We start from the raw sequence: 19293 nt of genomic DNA on the forward strand, positions 1-19293 counted from the left end.
GGGGAGTGGGGGGGCGGGGCATCAGCCTCACTCCACTGGAGGGGAGGGGCGGGGGGCGGGGCATCAGCCTCGCTCCACTGGGGGGGGTGGGGCATCAGCCTCGCTCCACTGGGGCGGAGACCGTGGCATCAGCCTCGCTCCACTGGGGGGGGCGTCAACCTCGCTCCACTAGAGTGGAGGGGGGGGCGTCAGCCTCGCTCCGCTGGGGGTGGAGGGGGCGGGGCGTCAGCCTCGCTCCACTGGGGGGGAGGGGGGCGGGGCGTCAGCCTCGCTCCACAGGGGGGGGCAGGGCATCAGCCTTGCTCCACTGGGGGGAGGGGGGGTACAATAGCCTCGCTCCACTGGGGGGGGAGGGGGCGGGGCGTCAGCCTCACTCCACTGGGGGGAGGGGGACGGGGCATCAGCCTCGCTCCACTGGGGGGGAGGGGGACGGGGGCGTCAGCCTCGCTCCACTGGGGGGGGACGGGGCGTCAGCCTCGCTCCATTGGGGTGGGTGGGGGGGGTCTTCAGCCTCGCTCCACTGGGGGGGGGAGGGGGGTGGGGCGTCAGCCTCGCTCCATTGGGGTGGGTGGGGGGGGGCTTCAGCCACGCTCCACTGGCGGGGGGGGGGGGGCATCAGCCTCGCTCCACTGGGGGGGGCGGGGCATCAGCCTCGCTCCACTGGGGGGCGGGCGTCAGCCTCGCTCCACTGGGGGGGGGGGGCGGGGGTGTCAGCCTCACTCCACTGGGGGGCGGGACTTGAGCCTAGCTTCACTGGGGGGGCGGGGGCGTCAGCCTCGCTCCACTGGGGGGGCGGGGCATCAGCCTCGCTCCAATGGGGGTGCGGGGCGGCAGCCTCGCTCCACTAGGAGGGCAGGGCGTGAGCCTCGCTCCACTGGGGGGGGGGTGGGGCGTGAGCGTCGGTCCACTGGGGGGTCGGGGCGTGAGCCTCGGTCCACTGGGGGGGGCGGGGCGTGAGCCTCGGTCCACTGGGGGGGCGGGGCGTGAGCCTCGGTCCACTGGGGGGGCGGGGCATCAGCCTCGGTCCACTGGGGGGGCGGGGCATCAGCCTCGCTCCACTGGGGGGGAGGGGGGTGGGGCGTCAGCCTCTCTCCACTGGGGGGGAGGGTGCCGGGGTTCCAGCCTCGCTCCCACTGGGGGGGCGGGGGCGTCAGCCTCGCTCCACTGGGGGGGGGCGGGGCGTCAGCCTCGCTCCACTGGGGGGGCGGGGCGTCAGCCACGCTCCAGTGGGGGGGTGGGGTGTCAGCCTCGCTCCACTGGGGGGGAGAGGGGCAGGGGGTCAACCTCGCTCCACTGGGGGGGACGGTGGGGCGGGGCGTCAGCCTCGCTCCACTGGGTGGGGGCGGGGGGCGGGGCGTCAGCCTTGCTCCACTGGGGGGGGGGGGGCGGGGTGTCAGCCCTCGCTGCACTGGGGGGGGGGCGTCGGCCTTTCTCCACTGGGGTGAGGGGGGCAGGGCTTCAGCCTCGCTCCACTGGGGGGAGGGGGGCAGGGCGTCAGCCTCGCTGCACTGGGGGGAGTTGGGCAGGGCGTCAGCCTCGCTCCACTGGGGGGCGGGGTGTCAGCCAGCCTCACTCCACTGGGGGGGATGGGGGCGGGGTGTCAACCTCGCTCCACTGGGGGGGAGTGGGGGGGGCGGGGCGTCAGCCTCGCTCCACTGGGGGGGAGGAGGGGGGCGGGGCATCAGCCTTTCTCCACTGTGGGGAGGGGGGGGCGATAGCCTCGCTCCACTGGGGGGGAGAGGGCGGGGCGTCAGCCTAGCTCCACTGGGGGGAGGGGGATGGGGCGTCAGCCTTGCTCCACTCGGGGGGAGGGGGACGGGGTGTCAGCCCTTGCTCCACTGGGGGGGATGGGGGGCGGGGTGTCAACCTCGCTCCACTGGGGGGGAAGTGGGGGGGCGGGGCGTCAGCCTCGCTCCACTGGGGGGGAGGAGGGGGGCGGGGCGTCAGCCATTCTCCACTGGGGGGAGGGGGGGCGATAGCCCTCGCTCCACTGGGGGGGGAGAGGGTGGGGCGTCAGCCTAGCTCCACTGGGGGGAGGGGGATGGGGCGTCAGCCTTGCTCCACTCGGGGGGAGGGGGACGGGGTGTCAGCCTTGCTCCACTGGGGGGGGACGAGGGTGGGGCGTCAGCCTCGCTCCATTTTGGCTGCAGCCTCACTCCACTGGCGGGGGGAGGTGGGACTTGAGCCTCGCTCCACTGGGGGGGCGGGGGCTTGAGCCTCTCTCCACTGGGGGGGCGGGGCTTCAGCCCTCGTTCCACTGGGGGGGGAGGGGAACAGGGTGTCAACCTCGCTCCACTGGGGGGGAGGGGGGGCGGGGCGTCAACCTCGCTCCTCTGTGGGGAAAGTGGGGGGGGGGGGCATCAGCCTCGCTCCACTGGGGGGGGGCAGGGTGTCAGCCTCGCTCCACTGGGGGGGAGGGGGAGCAGGGGTGTCAACCTCGCTCCACTGGGGGGGAGGGGGGGCGGGGCGTCAACCTCGCTCCACTGTGGGGAAAGTGGGGGGGGGGCCAGGGGCCTCAGCCTCGCTCCACTTGGGGGGGAGGGGGAGGGGCGGGGCATCAGCCTATCAGCCTCGCTCCAACGGGGGGGGGCAGGGCGTCAACCTCGCTCCACTGGGGGGAGGGGGGGGCGTCAGCCTCGCTCCACTGGCGGGGAGAGGGGGGGGCATCGGCCTCAATCCACTGGGGGGGAGGGGTGGCGGGGCATCGGCCACGCTTTCACCTGGGGGGGTGGGGGTGTCCGGCCTCGCTCTACTGGGGGGGGGGGCGTCTGCCTCGCTGCACTGGGGGGGGGGCGTCAGCCTTGCTCCACTCGGGGGAGGGGGGGCAGGGCATCAGCCTCGCTCGACTGGGGGGAGGGGGACAGGGCGTCAGCCTCGCTGCACTGGGGGGAGTTGGCAGGGCGTCAGCCTCGCTCCACTGGGGGGGAGGGGCGTCAGTCTCGCTCCACTGGGGGGGGGCGGGGCGTCAGCCTCGCTCCACTGGGGGGGCGGGGGCGTCAGCCTCGCTCCACTGGGGGGGAGGGGGGCAGGGCGTTAACCCTCGCTCCACTGGGGGGGAGGGGGGGAGGGGCATCAGCCTCGCTCCACTGGGGGTAGGGGGGAGGGGCGTCAACCTCGCCTCCACTGGGGTGGGGGCGGGGCGTCAGCCTCGCTGCTCTGGGGGGGAGGGGGGCGGGGGCGTTAGCCTCGCTCCACTGGGGGGGAGGGGCGTTTAGCCTCGCTCCACTGGGGGGGAGGGGGGGGCATCAGCCTCGCTCCACTGGGGGGAGGGGGGAGGGGCGTCAACCTTGCTCCACTGGGGGGGGGCGTTCAGCCTCGCTCCACTGGGGGGGCGGGGCGTCAGCCTCGCTCCACTGGGGGGGCGGGGCGTCAGCCTCGCTCCACTGGGGGGGTGGGGCGTTAGCCTCGCTCCACTGGGGGGAAAGAGGGGGCGTCAGCCTCGCTCCACTGGGGGGGAGGGGGCGGGGCGTCAGCCTCTCTCCACTGGGGGGAGGGGGCGGGGCACCAGCCTCGCTCCACTGGGGGGGCGGGGGGTCAGCCTCGCTCCACTGGGGGGGGGGCGGTTCGTCGGCCTCGCTCCACTGGGGGGGCGGGACTTGAGCCTTGCTCCACTGGGGGGGCAGGACTTGAGCCTTGCTCCACTGGGGGGGCGGGGGCGTCAGCCTCGCTCCACTGGGGGGGGGCAGGGTGTCAGCCTCGCTCCACTGGGGGGGAGAGCGGGCAGGGCGGGGCGTCAGCCTCGCTCCACTTGGGGGGGGGGGGGCGTCAACCTCGCTCCTCTGGGGGGGAGGGGGGCCGGGCGTCAACTTCGCCTCCCACTGGGGGGGGAGTGGGGGGGGGGGCATCAGCCTAGCTCCACTGGGGGAGGCGGGACTTTAGCCTCGCTACACTGGGGGGGCTTGGCGTCAGCCCCGCTCCACTGGGGGGGCGGGGGGCGGTGCGTCAGCCTCGCTCCACTGGGGGGGCGGGGCGTCAGCCTCGCTCCACTGGGGGAGTGGGGGCGGGGCATCCTGCCTCGCTCCCACTGGGGGGGGTCAGGGTGTCAACCTCGCTCCACTGGGGGGAAGGGGGGCGGGGTGTCAACCTCGCTCCACTGGGGGGAAAGGGGGGGGGGGCGGGGCGTCAGCCTCGCTCCACTGGGGGATAGGGGCGGGGCATCTGCCTTGCTCCACTGGGGGGGGCAGGGTGTCAGCCTAGGGAGGGGGCGGGGCGTCAGCCTTGCTCCACTGGGGATTCGAGGTGTTACCTCGCTCCACTGGGGTGAGGGGGGGGCGGGGCATCAGCCTCGCTCCACTGGCGGGGAGGGAGGGAGGGGTGGGGCGACAGCCTCACTCCACTGGGGGGGAGGGGGGACGGGGCATCGGCCACGCTTCACTGGGGGGGGCGGGGTGTCAGCCTCGCTCCACTGGGGGGGGGCGTCGGCCTCGCTGCACTGGGGGAGGGGGAGCATCGGCCTTGCTCCACTGGGGGGGAGGGGGGCAGGGCGTCAGCCTCGCTCCACTGGGGGGAGGGGGCAGTGCGTCAGCCTCGCTCCACTGGGGGGGAGCGGGGCGGGGTGTCAACCTCGCTCCACTGGGGGGGAGGGGGGCGGGGCATCAACCTTGCTCCACTGGGGGGAGGGATGGTCGTCAGCCTCGCTCCACTGGGGGGGGAGGGGGCGGGCGTCAGCCTCTCTCCACTGGGGGGGAGGGGGGCGGGTTGTCAGCCTCGCACCACTGGGGGGGCGGGACGTCAGCTTCGCTCCCCAGGGGGGGGGGGAGGGGGCGGGGGCGTCAACCTCGCTCCACTGGGGGGGAGGGGGCGGGGCGTCAACCTCACTCCACTGGGGGGGAGGGGGGCGGGGCGTCTGCCTTGCTCCACTGGGGGGGTGGGGGGCGGGGCATCAGCCTTGCTCCACTGGGGGGGTAGGGGTGGGGCGTCAACCTCGCTCCACTGGGGGGGAGGGGGGCATGGAGTCAACCTCGCTCCACTGGGGGGGAGGGGAGGCGGGGCGTCATCCTTGCTCCACTGGGGGGGAGGGCGACGGGGCGCCAGCCTCGCTCCACTGGGGAGAGGGGGACGGGCGTCAGTTTCGCTCCACTGGAGGGGAGGGCGGAGGCGTCAGCCTCACTCCACTGGGGTGGAGGGGGCGGGGCGTCAGCCTCGCTCCACTGGGGGGGGAGAAAGGCTTGGCGTCAGCCTCGCTCCACTTGGGGGAGGGGGGCGGGGCGTTAGCCTCGCTCCACTGGGGGGGAGTGGGGCGTGGCGTCAACCTCGCTCCACTGGGGGGGAGGGGGGCGGGGCATCAACCTCGCTCCACTGGGGGGGAGCGTCAGCCTCACTCCACTGGGGGGGAGGGGGGCGGGGCATCTGCCTCTCTCCACTGGGGGGGGCGGGGCGTCAGCCTCGCTCCACTGGGGGGACGGAGCGTCAGCCTTGCTCCACTGGGGGGGAGGGGGGCGGGGCGTCAGCCTCGCTCCACTGGGGGGGAGGGGGCGGGTCGTCAGCCTCTCTCCACTGGGGGGAAGGGGGGGCGGGGCACCAGCCTCGCTCCATTGGGGGGGGTGGGGCGCCAGCCTCACTCCCCTGGGGGGGGCGGGGGCGCCTGCCTCGCTCCACTGGGATGGCGGGGCGTCAACCTCGCTCCACTGGGGGGGGGAGGCGTCAGCCTCGCTCCACTGGGGGGGGGGGCGTCAGCCTCGCTCTACTGGGGGGGGGGGTGAGGCGTTAGCCTCGCTCCACTGGGGGGGGGCGGGGGTGTCAGTCTCGCTCCACTGGGGGAGCGGGGCATCAGCCTCGCTCCACTGGGGGGGTGGGGCGTCAGCCTCGCTCCACTGGGTGGGAGGGGGGCAGGGGGTCAACCTCGCTCCACTGGGGGGGGAGTGGGGGGGCAGGGCATCAGCCTCGCTCCACTGGGGGGGTGGTGAGGGGGGGGGGGTGAGGGGCGGGGCGTCAGCCTCGCTCCACTGGGGAGGTGGCGGGGGGGGCGTTAGCCTCGCTCCACTGGGGGGGGGGGGCGGGGAGTCAACCTCGCTCCACTGGGGGGGGAGTGGGGGGGGCGTCAGCCTCGCTCCACTGGGGGGGAGGAGGGGGGCGGGGGCGTCAGCCTCGCTCCACTGGGGGGGAGGGGGGCGGGGCGTCAGCCTTGCTCCACTGGGGGGAGGGAGGGGGCGGGGCGTCAGCCTCGCTCCACTGGGGGGGAGGGAGGGGGCGGACGTCAGCCTCGCTCCACTGGGGGGAGTGGCGTCAGCCTCGCTCCCCTGGGGGGAGGGGCGTCAGCCTCGTTCCACTGGGGGGAATGGGGTGGGGCGTCGCCCTTACTCCACTGGTGGGGGGGGCGTCAGCCTCGCTCCACTGGGTGGGGGCGGGGAGTCGGCCTCGCTCCACGGGGGGGGGCGGGGCGTCGGCCTCGCTCCACTGGGGGGGCGGGGCGTCGGCCTCGCTCCACTGAGAGGGAGGGGGGGGCATCAGCCTCGCTCCACTCGGGGGGAGGGGGGGGCGGGGTGTCAGCCTCGCTCCACTTTAGGGCGTCAGCCTCGCTCCACTGGGGGGGAGGGAGGGGGCGGGTGTTAGCCTCGCTCCACTGGGGTGGAGGGGGGGGACGGGGCGTCAGCCTCGCTCCACTGGGGGATAGAGGGGGCAGGGCATCAGCCTCGCTCCACTGGGGGGGGGGCGGGGCGTCGGCCTCGCTCCACTGTGGGGGGGGGGGGGCGTCGGCCTCGCTCCACTGGGGGGGAGGGGGGCGGGAAGTCGGCCTCGCTCCACTGGGGGGGCGGGCTTCGGCCTCGCTCCACTGGGGGGGGGGGCAGGGGCGTCGTCCTCGCTCCACTGGGGGGGAGGGGGGGCATTAGCCTCGCTCCACCGGGGGAGGGGGGGCGGGGTGTCAGCCTCGCTCCCCTGGGGGGAGGGGCGTCAGCCTCGTTCCACTGGGGGGAATGGGGTGGGGCGTCGCCCTTACTCCACTGGTGGGGGGGCGTCAGCCTCGCTCCACTGGGTGGGGGCGGGGAGTCGGCCTCGCTCCACGGGGGGGGGGCGGGGCGTCGGCCTCGCTCCACTGGGGGGGCGGGGCGTCGGCCTCGCTCCACTGAGAGGGAGGGGGGGCATCAGCCTCGCTCCACTCGGGGGGAGGGGGGGCGGGGTGTCAGCCTCGCTCCACTTTAGGGCGTCAGCCTCGCTCCACTGGGGGGGAGGGAGGGGGGCGGGTGTTAGCCTCGCTCCACTGGGGTGGAGGGGGGGACGGGGCGTCAGCCTCGCTCCACTGGGGGATAGAGGGGGCAGGGGCATCAGCCTCGCTCCACTGGGGGGGGGGCGGGGCGTCGGCCTCGCTCCACTGTGGGGGGGGGGGGCGTCGGCCTCGCTCCACTGGGGGGGAGGGGGGCGGGAAGTCGGCCTCGCTCCACTGGGGGGGCGGGCTTCGGCCTCGCTCCACTGGGGGGGGGGCAGGGCGTCGTCCTCGCTCCACTGGGGGGGAGGGGGGGGGCATTAGCCTCGCTCCACCGGGGGAGGGGGGGCGGGGTGTCAGCCTCGCTCCACTGGGGGGAAGGGTGCGGGCATCAGCCTCGCTCCACTGGGGTGGAGGGGGGGGGTGTCTACCTTGCTCCACTGGGGCGGAAGGGGAGGGGGCGGGGCGTCAGCCTCGCTCTACTGGGGGGGGGTGGGCGTCAACCTCGCTCCACTGGGGGGGAGGGGGAGAGCGTCAGCCTCGCTCCACTGGGGGGGAGGGCGGGGGCGGTGCATCGCCCTCGCTCCACTGGGGGGGAGGATGGGAGCATAAGCCTCGCTCCACTAGGGGGGAGGGCGGGGGACGGGGGTTTCGGCCTCGCTCCACTGGGGGGGGAGGGGGGGAGTGTCAGCCTCGCTCCACTGGGGGGTGGGGTGGGGGCGGGGTTTTGGCCTCGCTCCACTAAGGGGGGGTGGGGTGTCGGCCTCGCTCCACTGGGGGGAAGGGGGGCGTTAGCCTCACTCCACTGGGGGGGAGGGGGGCGGGACATCAGCCTCGCTCCACTAGGGGGGAGGGGGGGGGCGGGGCGTCAGCCTCGCTCCTCTAGGGGGGAGGGGGGGGCGGGGCGTCGGCCTCGCTCCACTGGGTGGGAGGGGGGGCGGGGCATGAGCCACGCTCCACTGGGAGGGAGGGGGGGCGTCAGCCACGCTCCACTGGGGGGGGGGCAGGGTGTCAGCCTCGCTCCACTGGGGGGGGGGGGCATCAGCCTAGCTCCAAGGGGGGGGGAGGGCAGTAGCCTCACCCATTGGAGTTCATTTCATTTAGATTACCTCTCAATATTTAACCCCTTTATTCTTACTTTTGTGTTTCCGACGAATCTTGTGCAGATGCGAATTACTCGGCTGCCTGACTCCTCTGCTCTTTTACTGTGTTACTCTTACACGCTCTGCCTGTTACTGTGTTACTCTTACTCCCTCTGCCTGTTACTGTTACACTCTCTGCCTGTTACTGTTGCCTGGCATAATTAAACCTCTCACTAACTAGTCCCCGCACCCCAGTTCTGCTGGTCTTGCCCCCTGCTGACTCTGCCACTGTCCCCTCCCCAGGTGCTCCCGAGGTCCCTGGCTGTCCCCTATCACCAGCTGTCACAAGCCCTCGGACTGCCACTGATCATGGTTCACGCTGACCTCGTGTTGGCCAACTGGAAGCGAAAGGACCCCCTGGGGTAAGATCAGCATCTACAGGACACTCGTACTGTGTGTGACAATGCTAAGGGCTAAAGAGTACCACTGCCTGTTACTGTAGTTACACACCCAGAGTACCTCTGCCTGTTATATACACGCCCAGGGTACCTCTGCCGTTTATTTACACGCCCAGGGTACCTCTGCCTGTTAGTTATATGCCCAGGGTACCTCTGCCTGTTATTTACACGCCCAGGGTACCACTGCCTGTTATTTACATGCCCAGGGTACCTCTGCCTGTTATTTACACGCCCAGGGTACCTCTGCCTGTTATTTACACGCCCAGGGTACCTCTGCCTGTTATTTATAAGCAGACCACTGTAATAAGTTATTTTTCTGTATTTGTATAAATCTTTCTCTGAGACCCAAGCTGCCCGTGGCCTCTGATTTAGTGCGACTGGAATGTGCCCACGTCGGGCACCGTACCGCTGATGGTTAATGCGGATACACGCTGCCTGCTCTCCCTTCTTTAACCCCTTCTATGACAGAAGACTGTAGCATCTCGCAGAAGGATATGTTTGCCTAACCCCCAGAGAAAGTTCAGGTCTATGTGGCAGTGAGGGAGATAAAGCTGCCTATGTCCTTGTTGACGGCAGAGTACGCCCATGTGCCACCGCTCTGCTGAGAGCGCTGGGGGGGGGGGGGGTTGGGGTTGGGTTCTGTATATCTATCTCACACACCAGTGTCCCTTAACACTACCCTGTGGAAGGTCCTTAGAGGACCGAAACGTTGGTTTGTCTCTGTGTTCATTTTGTATTGCCTAATACATTGTTTTTCTTTATACCTGAGAGTGCTGTTTCTTTGCTCTCACTTTGGTGATAGCAGTGTGTGTGTGTGTGTGTGTGTGTGTGTGTGTGTGTGTGTGTGTGTGTGTGTGTGTGTGTGTGTGTGTGTGTGTGTGTGTGTGTGTGTGTGTGTGTGTGTGTGTGTGTGTGTGTGTGTGGAAATAATTGGACCCTGACACAATTTTGATAATATTGGCTCTGTACGCCACCACAATGGATTTGAAATGAAACAACAGAGATGCAATAGAAGTGCAGACTTTCAGCTTTAATTCAAGGGATTGAACAAAAATATCGTATGGCACGTTTAGGAATTGAAACCATTTTCATACACAGTCCCCTTATTTCAGGGGCTCAAATATAATTGGACAAATTAACACAATAATAAAATGTTCATTTTTAATACTTTGTAGAGAATCCTTTGCAGGCAATGACTGCTTGAAGTGTGGAACGCATGGACATCACCAAACGCTGGGTTTCCTCCTTTGTGTTACTTTGCCAGGCCTTTACTGCAGCTGTCTTCAGTTGTTGTTTGTTCGTCGGTCTTTCTGCCTTAAGTTTTGTCTTCAGCAAGTGAAATGCATGCTCGATCAGGTTAGTGACTCGGCCATTGCAGAATATTCCACTTCTTTTGCCTGAAAAAACTCATGGGTTGCTTTCGCAGTATGTTTTGGGTCATTGTCCATCTGTAAAGTGATGCGCCGTCCAATCAACTTCGCTGAATTTGGCTGCCTCTGAGCAGACAATATATCCATCTACACTTCAGAATTCATCCGGCTGCTTCTGTCACATCATCAATAAACACTAGTGACTCAGTGCCATTGTAAGCCATGCATGCCCATGCCATCACACTGCCTCCACCGTGTTTTACAGATGATGTGGTATGCTTCGGATCATGAGCCGTTCCAAGCCTTCTCCATACTTTTTTCTTCCCATCATTCTGATACAGGTTGATCTTGGTTTCATCTGTCCAAATAATGCTGTTCCAGAACTGGGCTGGCTTTTTTAGATATTGTTTGGCAAAGTCTAAGCTGGCCTTTCTATTCTTGAGGCTTATATAAATGATTTGCACCTTGTGGTGAACCCTCTGTATTTGCTCTTGTGAAGTCTTCTCTTTATGGTAGACTTGGATAATGATATGCCTACCTCCTGGAGAGTGTTCTTCACTTGGCTGGATGTTGTGAAGGGGTTTTTCTTTACCATGGAAAGGATTCTACGATTATCCACCACTGTTGTCTTCCGTGGACATCCAGGCCTTTTTGTGTTGCAGAGCTCAACAGTGCGTTCTTTTCTTCTCAGAATGTACCAAACTGTTGATTTGGCCACTCCTAATGTTCCTGCCATCTCTCTGATGAGTTTTCTTTTTTTTTGCAGCCTATGGATGCCCTGTTTCACTTGCATTGAGAGCTCCTTTGACCGCATGTTGTGGGTTCACAGCAACAGCTTCCAAATGCGAATGCCACACCTGGAATCAACTACAGACCTTTTACCTGCTTAATTGATGATGAAATAACGAAGGAATAGCCCACACCTGTCCACGAAACAGCTTTTGTGTCAATTGTCCAATTACTTTTGGTCCCTTGAAAAAGAGATGTAATTCCTAAACCCTTCCTCCAATTTGGATGTGGATACCCTCAAATTAAAGCTGATTTAAGCCCATATTCATTATTTAACTGTAACTTGAATTTATTTTGTTACACAGCCGAAATAACAAAACATGTATCAGTGTCCAATTATTTCCAGACCTAACTGTGTATGTATGTATGTAATAACTTAGTCTTTTTTTTTCCCTTCCTCTTTCTGCATATGGGGGATCCTGTGCAGGCCGCTGACCATGGCGTGAGTGAGATACAAGTCTTTTCTATTACTGTGACATTAATGGAGCTATTCTCTGCAGGTCTAGTAAGCGAGGAGCTAATGGTGGTCTCACACACAGTAGGGGTTAATAGGGATGCTCTGCAGGTCTCCAGCACAGTAGGGATTAATTGAGAGACGCTCTGCAGGTTTCTAGCTGGGGAGGGGTTAATAAAGATGCTCTGCAGGTCTCCAGCAGGGGAGGGCTTAATGAAGAGATGCTCTGCAGTGACCTGCAGGTGTTTATCTCACCCTGTGTCTGTCCCATAGGAACCTGTCTCCCATTGTGTGCCTGCCAGGAGGTGACAGTCTGCGCGGCTTTGTCCTGGTCACATTCCTGGTGGAGGTCGCTGCGGTCCCAGGGGTGAAGGTAAATACCTCCCATGAAGGGGCTAGTCTGATTCCAGGTTTGGGTGCAGGTATTTCGGGGTGTCTGGGTGCAGGTTTTGAGCGTCTGTTTGCGTACAGGTTTTTGGTATTGCTTGGGGTGCTGTTTGTTGCAGGCAGTGGCAGAGTCCGTGAGTGCAGTCATGCGTGAGGATGAGGAGACGCTACTCCGAGCATTGGGAGACCTGGCAGAATCCATCAACCAGATGAGTGCGGCTCTACAACTCATGTTTGGTGAGTGTGTGAGAGTATAGCAAAATAGGAGGCCCACAGCACTCTTTGAATAAATTTACTTTGAATTTATACCCGTCCATCATATTAACAGAAACAATGTAAAAAGGGCAACATTTCGGGGCACCCTGGCCCTTTGTCAAAGCCAAAACATTGCCCTTTTTAGTTTATTTCTGTTAATATGATGGACTGGAAAAATTGACTTATAATTTATATCTGAGTGCTGTGGGCCTCCTATTTTGCTACAAATATATTATTGGACTAGTGGGTCGGTCCTAGTCCATCCAACGTGCACCTCAAGATAAGTAAACTATTTCATGACTCTCACTTTGTTTGCTTTTTTAAGTGTCCCAGACAGGCTTTCTTCCATCCATCCAGCCTCGCTCACTCACGCTCTGCTCTCCTTACTTTCCCCTCACTCCCTCCCCTCCACACTCTGCCTCTCTCCCTCCCCTTCACACTCTGCTTCCTTCCCCTCCACACTGCCTCTCTCCACACTCACACTCTGCTCTCCTTACTTTCCCCTCTCACTCCCCTCCACACTCTGCCTCTCTACACGCTCATACTCTGCTCTTCTGCAGATTATGTGGATTCTGCTGTCTTTTACAACACAATCCGGCCATTCCTCGCAGGGTGAGTGTGAGCTCCGCCTTCTCCTTAAGTCAGACTACGTTTTCTGTTCACGAGATGAGTTGTTGGGGAATGTATACAAATACTCTACCACTGTAAAGTGCAGCATGTAATATCCAATCTTTACTACCAGATTGGAGTAAATATGCAGAGCGTTCACAAGGTCAAATCCGGCTACTGTTCCCCCTCACACGCTCTGCACGCTCCTGCTTTCCCCCTCACACGCTCCTGCTTTTCCCCTCACACGCTCTGCACGCTCCTGCTTTCCCCCTCACACGCTCTGCACGCTCCTGCTTTCCCCCTCACACGCTCTGCACGCTCCTGCTTTCCTCCTCACACGCTCTGCACGCTCCTGCTTTCCTCCTCACACGCTCTGCCCGCTCCTGCTTTCCCCCTCACACGCTCTGCATGCTCTTGCTTTCCCCCTCACACGCTCTTGCTTTCCCCCTCACACGCTCTGCACGCTCTTGCTTTCCCACTCACACGCTCTTGCTTTCCCCCTCACACGCTCTGCCCGCTCCTGCTTTCCCCCGCACACGCACTGCCCGCTCCTGCTTTCCCCCGCACACGCTCTGCACGCTCCTGCTTTCCCCCGCACACGCTCTGCACGCTCCTGCTTTCCCCCGCACATGCTCTGCACGCTCCTGCTTTCCCCCGCACACGCTCTGCACGCTCCTGCTTTCCCCCGCACACGCTCTGCAGGGCCCTGTCCCCCCCCTCCCACTCCTGTCCCCCCCATCACACCCTCCGGTCCCCGTCCCCCCCATCACACCCTCCGGTCCCCGTCCCCCCCATCACAAGCTCCTGTGTCCCCCCCCATTACACGCTCCTGTGTCCCCCCCATCACACGCTCCTGTGTCCCCCCCATCACACGCTCCTGTGTTCCCCCCCCCATCACACGCTCCTGTGTCCCCCCCGCCCCCCATCACACGCTCCTGTCCTCCCCCCCCATCACACGCTCCTGTCCTCCCCCCCCCCATCACACGCTCCTGTCCTCCCCCCCCCCCCATCACACGTTCCTGTCACCCCATCGCACGCTCTGCGGGGTACTGTCCCAGTCTCCATAAGCGTCTCTGAGGAGTTGTGCTATTTGCACTCCCCCTCCCCTATTTTCTCTCTCCCCCCCTCCCCTATTTTCTCTCCCCCCCCTCCCCTATTTTCTCTCTCTCCTGAGACTTTGTATTTTGAGATCATTTTAGCTGCTACAGTACCAACCTCCCTCTACCCACCCCCATCTGCTCTAGTCCCCGGAAATGTTATTTATTTTCAGGGAACATTGTGGGATTAAATATTTCCCATGTCTGATGAGATGAGTGTCGGGTGTGACTTTAACTCTGACAGCAAACACTTTTTATATAGTGTGACACACAGAAATATCGCTCTACACTTAAATCAATAGTGTCCAAAACAACTGTTAGTAAGTCATATGTAAATTGAACTTAACAGTGGTGCTTAAGGTTAAATAATTATGAAAACAACAGAGAGAAAGCAACCTTGTAAAAAGCACACAGTCATAAGTTAAAGTGTAACAAAAAAGATTTATTAGAGTGACTAAAAGAGGGGATACAGTTTAAAAGAAGAGGGGGGCTCAACACTACCAGACAATGTGGACCTGGAGGCAAGGGTCTAAACATAGATCCAAAACATGACATGCACAGGACACAGGGGGCTCTGTGTGAGCACACCTGTATGATAATCAGCCTACAATGAGAAAATGTAACCACATTGAAAATCACCGTATAAACTTGTACAATGGTTGCATAGTGTGGGTTCAAGAGTTGTATTAATAGCAAAGTGAGATATATAGTGTATCTGTGAGGGAGGGGGTGGGCATTGCTGCTGCCTGAGCTGTTCATGTGGTGTCTACATGTCATGGTGTGTGTGGCTGGCACGTTTTTATGTATGTATGTATGTATGTGTAGGCGGTGTATACATGTCATGATTGTGTGTGTGTCTGGCACTACTGCGCTGCGCGTGTGTGTGGGGGCGGCTGGCACTACTACTTCCTGTGCTGTACCTGTGTAGTGGTTGTCTCTGTCTGCACCGTACCGGTGTATGCATGTCATAGTGTAGTAGTGTGTATATACTGTATGATAGTGGCAGCTGGCTCTGACGTACTCTTCGTTCCCATTCAGGTGGAGGGATAACCCAGCCATGCCGGAGGGTCTGATCTATGAGGGGGCATCGGTTGAACCTCTCTCGTTCTCAGGGGGTAGCGCGGCGCAGAGCTCTGTGTTTCATGCCTTAGATGAACTGCTGGGGATTCGGCATCGGCCAGAGAGCGGTAAGAAGGGTCAGGAGCAGAGGGTGGGACGGGGTCAGTGAGAGCAGGGTGAACTCAGAAGGAAGGACCGGGTCAGAAAAAAAGGGGACCGGACCAGTTGGAGGGGGTGGGGTAAAAGGAGAAGGTGTGAGCGGGTTGAGGGTTCAGAGAAAGAGGTTGTCAGAGGAAGGGTGGTGCCAGAGGGAGGAGACTGTATCAGACTGCAGTAATAGGGCACCTTGGAGATGGGGTTTGAGAGATGGAACTGGATCAGACTGCAGTAATAGGGCACAGTGGGATCAGAGGGGATGGCATCAAACAGCAGTAAGAGGGCACTTCGGAGTGGGGTCATACAGAGAGGACTGGATGAGACCGGAGTAAGAGGGCACATTGGGGTGTGCTCAGAGAGAGGGGAGGCATGAAACAGCAGAAAGAGGGCACCGTGGGGTGGGGACAGAGGGAGGGTTAGGGTCAGTAAAGGGAGTGTATCTTCTCAGCTTCCTCTTCCTCCTCAGTCCCCTCTCTTCTTCTCTACCCCCAGCTGATTTCCTCGTGCGAATGCGTCAATACATGCCCCCCCCGCACCGCAGCTTTGTCGAGTGGGTGCAAGGGGCCCCTTTACTCTCAGAGTATGTGCTGCGTTCCGGAGGCCCCGCACTGCTCTCCGCCTTTAACATGTGTGTCTCCGCACTCACTCAGCTCCGCTCCCTTCACATCCGCATCGTCTCCAAGTTTGTGAGCGTGGCAGGGGCCCGTGCCAGGATGGCCCTAGCGGCAACAAGGGCAGATGGGGAGGACATTCAACAGGAGAGAGGCACGGGAGGATCACAGGTCATGAGCTTCCTAAAGAGTGTGAGGGATACCTGCAAAGAGGGTCTTCTGGGGGACAGCACATAGGGAGAGTGCTGACAGTCCGTATTTATAAGGTAGCTCTGACATTAGTCATTTTAATGCAGTGCTGACATTAGTCATTCTAATGCAACATTATCAGTCAATAATGACTGTATAACATGGTGCTGACAGGCAGTAATTATAATGCAGTGATGACAGGTGTGTAGGTGTGTGTTTTCTCAGGCACTGGCATTCACAGGAATTTTATAAGAAAATACAAAATGTATTAAATCATTTCAATCGCTTTTTTCTGTCCTCACTGCAACCGTCGTCAAGATAACACAATACCGATTGAAACCACTTTCTATAGCCCCTGTGCCAGCAAGGACTGTTATAGTGATATCATGGCAACAACTGATTATACCAGCTGGTGTATGTTGTCAAATAAAATCAGTTGTGAAACTGGTGTACTAAAAGAAACATAAGTGCCATGTATTGTATGACCATAATAAATACAGTGAATATTTTTTTCAAAAAATATAAATGGTTTTTATACATATCATCAATATTTTTTTGTGAGAAAGTGCTAATGTGATTATTGTATATAACTAGTGTGTACAGTATACTATTTGATAATTAACTGCTTTGTGCGTTGTTATACACTGCTATGCACAGTACACTATGCTGCACGTTGTTATACACTGCTCTACTCACTACACTTCTCAGCGCATTGTTAGACTGTTCTGCACAGTACACTACTCTGCATATTGTTGTACACTGCTCTGCATACACTTCTCAGGGCATTGTTATACACTGCTCCTGCACAAACTTCTCAGGGCATTGTTATACACTGTTCTGCACACTACTCAGCGCGTTGTTATACACTTGTAGCCCTGTTTCCCCCTAAACAAGAAGGCTACCAGTGCTGCCGCTACCTGTTGGCTCACAGAGGACCTAAGCCTCCGCCACAGGGATCTCGGGCTGATATAATAACAGTCTCGGTGCAGCGCCTCCACCTGAGAGGGATCTCAACGTAGTGAGAGGAGCCTCTCACAGGAACCAATAACACGCAGATTATAATAACACATGTATATCTTAACGGCTTTACTAATTGCTAATAAGATACAGCTACCTGCCAAGCCTCGCACGTCCGTAACCCACCACCGTGTACCCAACACCGTGTTTTTAGAGTCCCGCACCCATCCCCATGTGTGAGACAGCACTGCCCCTCTAGGATAACTGTACAGTTGGTGCACGTGGTGTATTTAAGGTACCTGCCGGGTGCTCCAGCACCCAGGCGTGCCGACTGACAACCAGCAAGGATCCGGCGATGGAATCTGCCTCCGCAATGGGTCCGCCCCCGCGTGGGACGGTATTCGGCTGGAGTGTCCCACATGAAGATAGTCTCTATGATGCAGGTGTCTGGTCACAGACCACTTGTAATCAGGAAACAGCTGTGTCCCTCAACCTGGTTCTACAGGGCAGTGTCCCTACCTATGGCCTGTCCCTGCAGCAACCACAAGCTACACAAGGGAGTCAGGGCCTAGCTGGGGCCTATTTGAGGTACTCTGGCCTAGTACAGGGGTCACAGACCCTTGCACACATACACCCTACCCTGATGGCTTCCCAGCTCTGACTGGCGTGCTTCTAGGCGCGCCAAATGTATCTCACCGCAGGGAATTGCTGCAGCCCTATTGGCTGTGTTAGACAAGGAGGCATTGCAGCCCCAGGGGCTGCTGGGAGTTGTTGTCCCCGCAGAGTATCTACAGAAGAGGGCCGCCGCTTGCGCTATCCAGTGCGCATGTGAAATGTTCGGTAATGGCGGACACGTCCGACTGTCTCCGCGCCTGCACAAGGGCTTCTGCGCATGTGCGGCAATCAAACATGGTGGCGCCCTCATCGTCGTCTGCCCCAGAGCTCCCGGTGATCCGGTCGCCCCTCTGCTGCCTTCTGCAACAACCCCAAAGTATCCCGATAGCTGCCCCCCTTCCCGCAACCCGGAAGTAAGGGGGGCAAGAAGAATTTGGCTACACCCTCCCCCTGGTGGAAACTTCAACGACCCCGCTTGGGAACAGCGTAACACAACATAAGTTTTTATATAATAAAAATGCAAGGCATAATATGTATAACTTATCACATGCACTTTAAACAATATTATATAACTTCGTAAACATATTTATTACCGAGGCCAGCTTTGCTTTAGCTGGCTGCTGAGAATCATAGTGGGGTGCCCCTAACTGATCGCAAGCCACTCTAGTGGGAGGGCGCCTCACTCCGGCGAGTCTCTGCTTAGGTAGCTTCTTCGTTGGAGGGTTGATCTTGGGCTTGAGGCCCCGTCTCTCCCATAGTAGGTGTTGGCTGAACAAAGTCTCTGCTGGATTGAACAAAGTCTCTATTGGGCACAAAACTGTGACTTCTGGGGTCGAGGGGGCGACTTATTGAAGCCACAGGTGAGGGTACTTGAGGCTCAGGTCCATTACCCAGTGCTACTTCGGGAGGTGCCCACCAGTCCGATGAGACTGGTAGAGGTTCCCTCCAAAGGATCTTGATTACTTTCTGTTATTGAAACGGGAGTCTCTGCAGACTCTCCGGGCTCAGTATTAGTCACTACAGTCTCTGGTTCTGGGTCACTCTCTCCCACTTGTGGTATGGGCAACAAGTGGATTCGGTGCCAGACCTTTACCCTACCATCCGCGTCGGGTATGCGGTACACAGGGAGGCCCGGCATCTGGGACTCTACTTCAAAGGGTCCTTCTCTCAATCGATTGGCCAGCTTTTGTTTGCTGGGGATCCCTAAGTTGCGTAGGATAAAGGCTTCTCTGGGCCGAAGCTCCCGATAGTGGACCTTGTGATCATATCTCTGCTTGTTATTGGCATTTAACTGGGCCGTGGCTCTTTCCGCTAGCTGATATGCGCGGTGTAGACTGTCTTGGAGTCACTTCACATAGCGGTAGTAAGCCACATAACCTTAGGCAGATGTCTACAGGTAGTTGTGCCTCTCGGTCGAACATAATGAAGTACGGTGTGTACCCCGTAGATTCATGCCGAGTGCAATTGTATGGGTGCACCATTGCTTCGACGTGTTTGCTCCATTCTCCCTTTTGAGAGCACGTTGCTCATGCCTCTTGAGTCTGGCTCTATACATAAGAAGTCCATACAGACTAAGTCCATCGGGCCAGAGCTTTTGAGATGGCCCATTGGGGCTGCACGGATGGGCAATGTCTTTCTTTGGATGCACCGTAAGCATTTCTTGCAATGCTGTTCTACGGACTCCTGCATCTTAGGCCAGAAGAATCTGTCTCATATTAATCCGAAGGTCTTATCTACCCCCAGATATCCGTGGTCATCGTGCAGGAATCGTAAGACATGATAATGCATGGTTCGAGGCAGAACCAGCTGTCGTCTGTCAGGATGATTGTGATAGGGGACGACCCGATAGAGGAGACAATGATCTATTTAGAATTTGTCCCATTCTCTCATGAGGATGGCGACAGTGTTGGTGGGAGCCCGTTTCACCAGGGATGGATTATACTGATGTAGGGCCTCGCGGATAGCGTTAGCCACTGGAACGTTTATCTGCGCCATCACAATCTCCTTCCACTTCAGGAGAGTGTTCGGAAGGATTTCCAGTCCGTCTGGGCTGCAGTAGGCAGT

General features: G+C 60.6%; 1 protein-coding gene across 3 annotated transcripts in view; it reads left to right on the forward strand.

Annotated features, from left to right (window-relative positions):
* The window catches only part of IDO2 (indoleamine 2,3-dioxygenase 2), a 31556-nt gene extending 15373 nt beyond the window's left edge, over positions 1-16183 (forward strand). The window contains exons 4-10 of one of the 3 annotated variants that reach the window (XM_075601738.1): positions 8527-8645; positions 11268-11282; positions 11568-11667; positions 11801-11918; positions 12497-12548; positions 14681-14829; positions 15350-16183. In XM_075601738.1, the coding sequence (XP_075457853.1) occupies positions 8527-8645; positions 11268-11282; positions 11568-11667; positions 11801-11918; positions 12497-12548; positions 14681-14829; positions 15350-15705 (909 nt within the window). In that variant the 3' untranslated portion in view covers positions 15706-16183. The remainder of the gene's footprint in view (positions 1-8526; positions 8646-11267; positions 11283-11567; positions 11668-11800; positions 11919-12496; positions 12549-14680; positions 14830-15349) is intronic. The other 2 variants (XM_075601740.1, XM_075601739.1) reach the window with 2 other exon arrangements.
* Positions 16184-19293: the final 3110 nt, after the last annotated feature.

The sequence above is a fragment of the Ascaphus truei genome, chromosome 5 (genome assembly GCF_040206685.1).
Source record: "Ascaphus truei isolate aAscTru1 chromosome 5, aAscTru1.hap1, whole genome shotgun sequence".
NCBI lineage: Eukaryota > Metazoa > Chordata > Amphibia > Anura > Ascaphidae > Ascaphus > Ascaphus truei.